The 11,626-nt window shown below is 22.5% G+C and overlaps 3 protein-coding genes across 3 annotated transcripts; 1 reads left to right on the forward strand and 2 right to left on the reverse strand. All coding sequences in view use genetic code 6, as the record gives it.

Moving 5' to 3' along the window:
* Positions 1–633: 633 nt before the first annotated feature.
* TTHERM_00105410 (hypothetical protein) lies at positions 634–2,754 on the forward strand (the record flags this gene model as incomplete). The annotated part of the gene is made up of 11 exons (XM_001012291.2): positions 634–658; positions 716–1,082; positions 1,144–1,201; positions 1,260–1,351; positions 1,415–1,517; positions 1,578–1,694; positions 1,815–1,870; positions 1,988–2,091; positions 2,247–2,466; positions 2,544–2,585; positions 2,703–2,754. 11 exons carry the CDS (start codon positions 634–636, stop codon positions 2,752–2,754), a joined length of 1,236 nt encoding a protein of 411 aa, XP_001012291.2.
* Positions 2,755–2,818: 64 nt separating this feature from the next.
* TTHERM_00105420 (zinc finger C-x8-C-x5-C-x3-H type protein) lies at positions 2,819–5,459 on the reverse strand (the record flags this gene model as incomplete). The annotated part of the gene is made up of 2 exons (XM_001012292.3): positions 3,174–5,459; positions 2,819–2,842 (listed from the first exon to the last, which is right to left on the reverse strand). Exons 1-2 carry the CDS (start codon positions 5,178–5,180, stop codon positions 2,819–2,821), a joined length of 2,031 nt encoding a protein of 676 aa, XP_001012292.2. The 5' UTR covers positions 5,181–5,459.
* Positions 5,460–7,935: 2,476 nt separating this feature from the next.
* Positions 7,936–9,070, reverse strand: TTHERM_00105430 (profilin; the record flags this gene model as incomplete). The annotated part of the gene is made up of 4 exons (XM_001012293.3): positions 7,936–8,094; positions 8,297–8,409; positions 8,766–8,835; positions 8,954–9,070. 4 exons carry the CDS (start codon positions 9,068–9,070, stop codon positions 7,936–7,938), a joined length of 459 nt encoding a protein of 152 aa, XP_001012293.1.
* Positions 9,071–11,626: the final 2,556 nt, after the last annotated feature.

Consider the following 11,626-nt stretch of genomic DNA (forward strand, 5'->3'; position numbering starts at 1 on the left):
TATACAAATTTTATAAATTTATTGATCTATTTCAAAGATAAATGATGTTTACTTAATAGATATTGTCGAGATGATTTATCAATTTAATAATCATCCCAAATTTAAAAATTCAAAATTGATGAATATTATTTTTGATAAAACTTAAATATATAATTTGATAAATTAAAATTTGATATGATATTTATTTATTTATTGAAAATTTGAGAAACTTTATACACTATTATTATTATATTATTAAAAATCGAAAGAAAAAATTAAGTGGGAATGATAAATGTAAGTAATTAATATAAGTAAATAAATAACTATAAACAAATATTCTCAATATCTTAAGTATAATCTTATTAAAGCATATTTCGAATGATTTAATTTCAAAGATTTTAATAGCATGCATTTATTGTATTTTAGCACTAAAATATTATTTCAAAAGAAATTAAAAAGCATATACTTACTTATGAATATCAAATAAAAAATAGTCAGGGACTATTAAAAAAGATATAGATTGATTAATAAATAAATAGATAGATATATAGATAAATAGAACTATAAGTCTGCAAAATATCAAAATATAATTTATTTATCAATCAAATTAAAGCATTTAGATTTATAAACCGATAAAAATAGCAATAGGAAAAAATGATTTAAAACTCTTAGGTTATAGGTATGATTATATAATGAAATCAATCTAGGATTATACTATTATTAAAATTAATACTAGGATTAAGCTATAATAATTTATAATACTCTTCCAATCCTTATTAATCAGTGATAAAACCAGATTAAATCAATGGGACAACATTAAGTTATGCAGAACAAAATCAACAATATAATAGTTAAATATAGGCTAACAGCCTTAGTTAGGTAGCTCCTGTGACCTAAAAACCTGATATATATGGAGTTTAGAGTTATAGTTATGTAACTAATTCTTAATTCAATGCTCAATAGCCTAAAGCATATGCTATTTCAGAATATAACACTTATAACTCTCAAATTGAACCAATTAAACAAATTAGACAAACTCAACCAGCAAGCGAAGCTAATCCAATCATAGCTTCAACTCAATTTACTTTAAATTAAAATGCAATGTAATCATAATAAAAACATATTGAAATTTAAAATTTATTAACTTTAAATCTAAAAAAACAGAAATTAACAAGAACAATTAGATTTAGATTAATGGAAGCCAAAAAACAGTGTGCATCAAGTAAGAATTCATTTAAGAGATTTAGCTAATGCAATTAATTTAATTTTTTATTAAAAAGTTTGATTAACAAGTTAACAAGTCTCCTTTGAAAGTCAGCACTACTCCAAATAATGGACTTTCTCCTTATCTCAGTACAAATTAGCAACCATAGTAATTATAATGAAATATCTTTTATTTATTTTTTATTGATTAATTTGTATTTTATTTTAACAGCTTCGTAACATAAATTGAAGAAAATAACTTCGAGTCTATTTTGAATGGAAAAAATAATGAAATAGAATACTGGAAATAAAAATGCACAAAAGTTCAAAAGCAAGTAAAAATAATTTAAAATATTATCTTCATATTAAGAACTTTGTTTTTTGACAACAAAAAGTTGGAAGAATCAGACGTAAAGTTAAATTATTTAAGCATTCAATATGATAATTTACGCTCTCAATATTTGACCTTGCAAGAAAGTCTAGATTCTTAGAAGTTAGTTTTGCAACAAGAAGTAAAAATAATTTATAATTTTTAAAAAGCTAATCTGAATGTTTTTCATTTAAATTTAATGATTAAATTCAAAGAAAATATAATTTCTAAGATAGAAAATAAGTAAATTTTTTTAAAAAAGATTGAATAGAAAGAAATGATAATAAAGAATTTGCAATAACAAAATGGAACTTTAAAGTAAGAAGATTATTTCTTTATGATGATATAAATACTTGTTTTATATATATATATATTTTATATATTATACGAGCTAATAACTAACTATTTTATTTAACTAATTTTATAAATATAAAGCGATATGTATACTAAGGCAACAAACGATTATGCAGCAAGTAATTAGTAGAAAATAGAGCAAGATTTGAAAATATCTGAACTGCAAAGACAGATTTAAGAATTTTGTAATTCATTTATTATTATTATTATTATTGTTTTTTTTAAGTTTTTAATATTTTCACAATTGCATCTTTTCTCTTATTCATTCATTAATTTATTAATTTACTTACACATTCGCTAATCTAACTAAATTAAACTAATTCATATTTTAACTATATAGAGCTCAAGAACCAAAATATAGAATAGGATGAAGTGATTAAAAGAGCTGCAAGACCTATCTTTGAAAATAAGCATAGTGTTACCAGCTCACGTGTTGTTGTAGTAGATAATCACTTAAAATAAGGAGGTAGTATGTAACATGAATCTGAAATTGTCAAAGCCTAGTTTGAAATGATTGACAGATAAAACAGCCTCATCGAATACTAAAAGCAATAAATAATGTAACTAATTCTCTTTGAGATTTAATTTCATTTATCTTATAATATACTTATTTATGTATCTAAATATGTATCAATAGGGAAAAGGATTAAAGAATCGCTAATCTCCAGCAATAACTATGGTAAATATAATTTATTTTTATTTCTTTTAAGTCATCTAACTAATTTACTAAATGTATCAATTGTCAATTTATTATTATTATTGTTATTTATTTATTTATTTATTTATTTATTTATAGGGATCTCTAAGAAATGGTAAACTCCTCTAAAGGAAAGAGTGTCTTCTGTTGAGAACAAATATAATATAGATTTTTTATTTTAAATTTTATAAATTAAAATTATTTTTTCTTATATCTCACTCGATGTTGTTTATGTCTATCTGTTTTTTTATAAATAATTGTTAATAAAATCATATTTAATTTAATATTATTAAAACTTAATTTATTAGAGTTACAAAATTATTAATTTGATTATTTCTGAAAGAGGAAAAGTAAAGATTTTTTATGGATTTTTCTATTTGCTTTTGTTAGTTTTTATTGATTAATTTTTATGAGCTTTTTACTTTTTTGATTGTAAAAAATATGAGAAATTTATAGAAAATTTAGATAAATGATGTATGAATGAATGAATGAATATTGAATGATATTTTAATAATCATTACTGCTCTCTTTTTATAAATAGTAAATAAGTATAAAATTAATGTTAGTTACCCAAGTGTTTTTAAAGATGATCGCATTTTAATTCTCTTCTGAAAAAATGTCTTATATTTATTTCTGTTTTTGAAGCGCTTCTGCTTCAGATTGTCTTTTTTCAGATGAGCCTTCATTTTTTGCTTGCTGAATGGTTGGTTCAATATTATAGTTATTGAATATTTAATTAATTTCATTAAAAGATTGGAAGTCTTGCTAGTCGGAAATTTAATCTTAATTAAAAATCTTCTAATCATAATCTTGATATAAGAAATTATTAGAAAAGCCTTATTAATTAATTGAACCCATGTTGTTAATATAAGATGGTGATGATGATTTTTCTTTTCTTCCGCAATCGCTGTTATCATTACTGCTGCAGTTAGAGCTAGTAGTACTTCCATTTTAGCACTAATTGAATGAGGAAATGTCTTTATAAGTGCTGTAGCTGTTTTAAGCTTCTTGACTGCTACTTCCATTTCCTTAATTACTATTGCTTGTGCCTGTTGATGAAATACTCTTATGATTTGCATGCAGAGAATTATGGTAATTCTCAGATTTGTGGCTGCTATACTATTATGAGGTTTAAGAGATTACCTTCTCATTTAAACTGATTTGTTTGCTAGATGAAGGAGGACTGTTGTCATTACTTTGTTAGTTTCCATTCATATAAGCATTCTGAGTATCAAGAGAGAATCCTTCGAAAGAATAATGCTAAAAAAAGTTTGACTAATTATATCCTAACTAATCTTGCTTGTACTTTGTTTCCATTATTCCTTTGTAGTATTCATTGTATTTCTTAATTGTACTCAGAATGAGTTACTTATCCTAGATTGTGCGCTATGGATCTTCGAATATTTTAAGCAGAATTGAATGGGCACTTTCTATTTTATCTTGATTTAAAGAGTATTATGCGTCGTCTAGTTGTTAAAGGACAATATGGTTTGAAGTAAAACCATACTTTAATTCATTAATAACATCTGTGATATTATTCTTGAAAAATTCTAAATTATTTTGTTATTCAATAGACTCTTTGCGCATTTACTCTTTTTGCATTTCGTTTAACTAAATTTAGTTCTATTAAGGGAAAGCATTAATATTATTTAATGTTACACCAGGAGTTAATAGCTCTTGATTTCCATGAGCAAAGGAGCATTTCTCTGAATTTTTACAATATCCATTGTCATAGTAGCGACATTTTATGGTTTTAAAATTAGTGATCTGTATCTTCTGCCCTACTAAAACGTTAGGAGGGAGTGGGTCTTATGGATCCCTCAATTCTTTATCACTATGAGCAAAATTGCATTTTTCTCCCATAGTGCAGTTGCCACTTAAAAAGTGTCTGCACTTATGGGTTTTGTATCTAAACTGCTACTAATTACCATTAGAGGAGGAAGATGTTGAGGATGAAGATGATGTAGAACTTGAACCTGATTAATGATTGTGCTAATTCTAGAGTTACTGTTTTAATTATTGTTATTATTATTGCTTGCTATTATGCTATTGTTATTGTTATTGCTATTGATGTAAAGTATTCTAAGAAGCTTAACTTTACTGCTGCAGTTGTTATTAGTAGGTAGTAAATTAGTCATTAGTTTGCATTAAATTATTGGTAATATTCTAACTAAATTAACTGATTTGGTTCTATCCGCATTTGTTGGTTTGCTTGTTGTTGAAAGAATAAAAGTTTTTTTCTTTAGCCATTTGTGCTGCAAATGAATTTGGATGAGGAACTAATTAAAAGTTTTAATTAAACTAAGAGTTATTATTTTTTTAATAATTAACCGATTATTGCTGCACAGATGAAGAAATTTACGCACCCATCAACCCGCTGCTGCTTCCTTGATTACTCCCGTTAAGGTATGCATTAGAATTATAATTATTTTTCAGATTCTGAGATGAACCTGGAGAGTTTTGATTTGAAGACTGCTGTGATGCAGTTGAATTATTAGACATTATTTAAAATTGCATCATTAGAGGGTAATTCTACCCTTAATTCTGGATAGATTGCTGCTTCTACAGCTGCTACATGGTTTTTGAAAAAATTAGAGTTCCTTTCTCTAACTAATTGTTCAAGAAATAGTTTAATTTATTGTGAGTTTTTTACTATTTTTCTATTTTTTGAGTTTAATTCTGATTTATAACTATCTTCTTCTCTACCTCTTGAGATTAACTCTTCTCTCCTTCTCTATTATTCTTCTTTCTATTTATTTTTTTTTTTTTTTGAGTTTTTATTTGAATATTAATATTAATGTTTAATAAGTATCTAATCTTTTTCCCTTTTGTTATTATTGTTTTAAACAAATGATAATAATTATTAACCTTTCCAATATAATAATAATTATCATGAACGCTTTGAACTCAAATTATAATCAAAAATTGATTAAAACTAAAATAAAAAGCAAGTAAAAGAGACTGGGAGATATGAATCAAGCAAGCAAGCATCAAAAAATAATCAAATCAGATGAAAAAATAGAAGGGAGGGAGTTAAGAATTAAAAATTTTTTTACACCTTTTTTAATAAAAAATATTCTCTCAAAATTTCTAACTTTTTACCTTTGAATTCAAAAATAATTCTGAATTAATGACTATTAATCAACCTATCTCCCAAATCAATCGCATACCTCCAAATAAATATAAACCTGAAAAAAATTATTATGTATGCTAGTATTACTTTCTGATAAGCTAAACTAACTACTAAGTATTAAAAGCAAATAATACTTTTTTGAGAATTCATTTTAATTATATATATTCAAAGTATTTTAAACAAATACACCTAATAATTAATTAGTGAAAGTTGATAATTTACTCAAGAATTTTTAATTAAAAGTCTAAATAAAATTTTCCCCTATCAAACTAAAAACAAACATTTTTCTTAAACATTTATTCTTTTTTAATAACATCATATGTCTCGATTCGATTGATTTGATGAAAAAAAATTAGAAGGACGCACAAAATCATTACCTAAATTTAGATAACTAAATAAACTAATAAACAAAACTAATAACTGACAAAATTCTATTTAAATTTCTATCTATTTCTACGTAGATTAAAATTTTTAAAATCTTAAAAGAAACATCAAAAATAAAAATTTTGATTACTTCATTAAATATAACATTTTTTTTGATTTGTTTTATTTTATGATTTTTTTTCTTCCAGATTTAAAATTTTAAAATGCGACAATCGTTTTTGTTAAACAATAGAAAAAAGAAACAAAGATATTTATTTTAATAGTTTAAATATATGGTAATAAATTTAGATTTTTTGCAAAAAATAATCTATTATTAGTGTAAAATCCTTAAGTAATGATTATGAATCTCCAATGAAATAAAAAATATTCAAATATTTTTTGTATAAATTACTAATTCAAATTAAAATTCTGTAAAAGAACAATTCATACTTTAAAAATAAATAATTAATTATTGTACTTTATTAACTAATTACAAATTTTTATATCAAAGAAATAAATTATGATCCATCATCTAAAAAGACTCAATAAATTATATTTAATTATTGATTATAAAAATAGAGGTGGAATGTTTTAAGGATTATGTGAGGATTCAACAAACTTTATTGACTGTACCAATATTTTTATCTTGATTGTTGTCATTTTGATGCAGATTTCATAAGTACCCACGTTTTTTTGATAATTTCAATCAATTTCCACCTTAATTTTAAGTTATCTTTGTAAAAATTGATTTTAAATTTTACATTTTATGAGTAATTCGTGTTTAATTATCAAAAATCTACTTTGATGAATCATCAAAACAAAAATTTTAAATCATAAGTTTACTTTTTTAAACCACACAGTAGCTATAATATAAATTAAGTACCTTCCTGAGATACCAAGTGCAATATTTAGCTTCGAAAATTAAATAGGTATACTTTTGATTTTTATTTCTAAAACCTACAATTCTATTAGTTGGAAGGCCATTGTTATAAAAGCATAGTGTTTAGCTAAAAATATTTGTATTTTAAATAAAAATAATGTTTAAAGAGGAAAGCTATTCAAAAATATGAAGAATATCATTAAAAAAAATATTTTTAAGATGGACATTCAATTCCTTTTTAGTTAAAAAACTACTATTTTTTTTATTAATTTCAATTTATTTTATAGTTTGATTGTGAATTTCCTTCATAAAAAAATATATGACTAAGTTAAATTAAAAAGCATTAAAAAGTCATTTCAATTAATTTCAAAGCCTAATTTATTGCTTTTTGAATTAATAAACAGGATTTTATTAAGCATATAAATATTTTTTTGTAGTAAAGTTTATAATAGGGATTCAATTAAATCATTCTATGTTTTTAACAAAAATAAAAAACTAATATGCTTAATAATATTTTAACTGATTTAATAATATGATTTATAAATATTTTTAAATAATTAATTTTAAGTATTAATTTGAATATACAAAATTAAACAAAATTTCTTAAATGAAATAGCCTAAAAAAGGTTTTGTATATAATTTAATTAAAGTAATATTTAAAGAAAATATTGTGAGATTCATGGATATTTTAGATATTTACTACAATAAATTAGTAAATACATTAACCATTGAAAATTTTAAAAATGATTAATTATTTGCATAAAATATCAAATTTGTTGGATTAACTAATTAAAATTGTTTATATAGTAGAAATATATTGAGAAGAATAATCTAAAAAAAAGCTAAATGAATGAATAATATTTCTATGAAATCACACAAAAATCATCATGACAAGTTTATCAATTTAAATTATTTTTATAAATTTATTATCATTTATTTAACTATTAATAATCAAATCAGTAGTTAGCGGACTTTAAGGATTCAGCGAGCTTTTCACAAGCAGCGTTGACGGCACCAGGATTTTGAGGTTGACCGTTAGTCATTTTGATGTCGTTTTTGAAAGTACCAATAACTAAAGCTTACTTGGTAACGGCAATGCAAGCACCACCTTAATCCTAAATTATTTTTTGAAAAATAATATTAATTTTTGCATTATTTTATTTTTTGAGTGCTTGGTGCTTTATTTTCTAAAATATCTTAATATCAGTCATGAAAACAAATATTATAAATAAATGGCTGGCTAGTTTATTTTTTTAAGACACCTAATAGCTATAGCTTTGAATAATTTGCTAACTTAAATAATAATAAATTATATACCTTCTTAAGATACCAGGTACCAGCATCAGCGTCGAATCTGACAGTGTAGTACTTTTCATTCTTAATTCTTAAACCAACATTAGGATCAGTGGGAACACCGTTGTTCTTCAAAGCTAAAATATTTAACGAAAGAGAATATTATTATTAATATTAGTAAATATTAAAGAGGAAAGCTAATCAAAATTTGATGAATATTGGCAAATATTTGTTAAAAATTGAGTACTTCATTCCTTATTAGTTAGTTGCATAGTTGCTATGTACTTATATATTTATTTATTTATTGATTAAATGATTTGAAGGTTTGCTAATTTTTGTTCGAAGGATATTATTTATTTATTTATTGTTCTTCGGATCTTAAAAATATTAAACACTAATAATTTTCATAGGAATGAAAGAGTTTTTGAGAGAAGAAGCTTGAAGATAATCAGCCAATTATATGAGATAGTTAATGAATTAAAAGAAAAATTACCCTTAACCAAGAGCTCAGCTTCGTTAACATTGAAGTTTTTACCTTCGACATTGATTTAGTAAGTAGGAAGCTAGATTGTTTAGTAAAAAGGAAAATTAATACATGAAATTAATATTGAAGTCACAAAATCATAGAGTGACTAAAATGGCAAAAAAGGCCAAAAAGAAGCAAAATCTAATATATCTTACAGCAGCAATACCAGTAGAGCAAGCCCAAATGTTAGCATGATCCTTACCGAGGATGTAGGCAGATTCGCACTTCTTATCAGCCAAAAGATATTAGATATATTGATCCCAACCAGACATTTTAATTGTATTTCTTTATTTTTGATTTTCTTAAACTTTTTTTTTCTTTTTAGATTTTTATTTACTAAAGATATTATTTTTTATGTAAATTTTAAAGTACACTGTCAGCTTTTATAATTTATCAGCGCATGGCAATGCATATTAATTACTTATTCACAATTATTTATTTATTTATTTAGTGTGCTCAAAAATTGTGCATTTCCATCATAACAAATCTTAATCCCTTAATAATGCTTTCCTCCCTCATTCATTCACATTTCAACTTATTTAACAAATAAATAAATATCCCCACTTTTCTTTTCATTTTTATAATCAATCAATCAATCATGATATTCTTAAAGGAAATATCTATCTGAAATGATTCTAATTACTTGCTTCTTTTTTGGCAAACTACATTAAAAAATCCTGATCATCCAATTTTTCCAAAAGCATATCTTAAGGAATGAAATCACAAAAAAAACAAAAGAAACATCTAGCGTTAAAAAATTTTACACTTTACACTATTACTTGAAACTACTCATCAAAATAGTGAACAATTTTTTAGATAAAAATTCTGGAGAAGCAAAAACTAATAATAAATTGAAATCACAAAATAAATTTATTTATTTTTATTACTTACTTGTTTTTTTCCTTTTATCACTATTTGTGCTTTCTTGACAAATTTTTACTGTTAGCATTTTTTTATGTAAGATACATTTCTATTAGCAGTTATTCTTACTTTTTTAAAACTACCCTTTGCATTGAAATCTGTATTTCTTGATTTTAAAAGATGCTTGCTCATATGGTAATATCGTTAAATAAAATAGAAGTTGTGCGTATGAAAAAATGAATAATTGAATCTCAATCATTTATAAACTTGATTTATAATAAAAATGAGCAACTTAATGGGATAAATTTACTTCAATTACTCTTAATATTAAGCATAAGAAATAAAATTAGTATTAGCTATAAGTATTTCAAATAAATATTCATATTGCTGATTAAAAAATATCCTAATTCTAATTGTAGGAATTATTCTTAAAATTTTTTAATATTTTAAGACAACTTTCATGAACAGGAAAAGATATAAAGAAAATTCTCTTCTATAGCTCAAAAAGATATTTAAGAAAATATGTTTAAACTAAATAAACAATAATACTAAAATAGAATTATTAATATAATTTAACTTCAAAAACTAAGTAAATATAATAATTATTTTAAAGAAGTGAGAGAAAAATTCCAATTAAAAAGTTAAAATAAGGCTACGTCATTAGCTTTCCCGATCAAATGATTAAATATCAGGAAAAAGATATTAAAAAGTTAATAAGATTGATATCAAATTAATTTTTATCCTTTAAAGATTTTCATTCCTAAAAATTTTATTTTCAGAGTAAATCAATATTTTTCTATGAATTTTTAATCAATAACCTTTTCAATCTTTATTATTCCTTTCTAAATATTATGCAGTAAATTATTTACTCTAATCATAGCTAATGTAAGAGTGAAATAGAAGGTAAACTTAACAAAGTAAGAATCAAATTTTATTAAAAGAAGATAAAATAATAGTCACACACTTGTTTAAATTTATTCAATTTTATATTTTAACAATCGATATGCTATCTTGTCTAAATTAAAAAATTTATCTAAATTTCATTGCTATTAACAATTTTAAGTGAGTGTAAAGCAGTAAAGTCCAATGCTTACTAAAGAACTAAAACTATTTAAATTTAATTGAATTCACTATAAAACAGTTTTTATAATCTTTATCTTCTATAATTAATCATTTATATCTAAGATATTTAAAACTAACTCTAAGATAAAAAAGTATAAAAAAATCAGAAATAGAAAGATATAAATTTTATTAATTTATTTGATTTAAGTTTTGTAAGTAATTATTTCATTAAACTACCATATATTTAATCTAAACAAAATTAAATAAATTTTTCAAAATTTCTACTGAACTTAGGTTTTTTGATCAAACAAAATCTAAACTAAATTTAACTTTATTTTATATTAAATCACATTATATAAAAAATAATAAATAAGCATACTTTTTTATTTTACTAAAATGTAATTTATTTTCTATTAAAAATGTTTACTCTTAAAATTAATTTGCACTTAAAAATGAATTAAATACCTATTTTTTTAGAATTTAATATAATCACACTTCATATTAAAAATTGAACACTTTAATTTATATTTTCAAAAAATATTTAATCAATTTAAATAAATCTATATTTTAGATTTTAAGCAAAATAAATACTTAATATTGAAAATTAAAAATTTGATATTCAAATTATAATCATATATTATATAAATAAAAATAGAAATAGTACAAAATTATTTGTTACTTATTTGTTAAAGAAAAATAAATGCAATTAAAAATTTTTAATTTTTATTGGCAGAAACATGAATTTTTTTCAAACTTAAAAATAATAAATATTAAATAAAAGCTAGAGGATAAATAAATTTTACTAAAATAAAATCTTGATTCAAATTTTCTAATTTTAAAGATTGCTTAGATTTGATAATTCATAAATATATTTTTATATAAATTATTTTAAGCTTATAATATGT

Source organism: Tetrahymena thermophila (assembly GCF_000189635.1).
Source record: "Tetrahymena thermophila SB210 genomic scaffold scf_8254716, whole genome shotgun sequence".
Lineage (NCBI taxonomy): Eukaryota > Ciliophora > Oligohymenophorea > Hymenostomatida > Tetrahymenidae > Tetrahymena > Tetrahymena thermophila.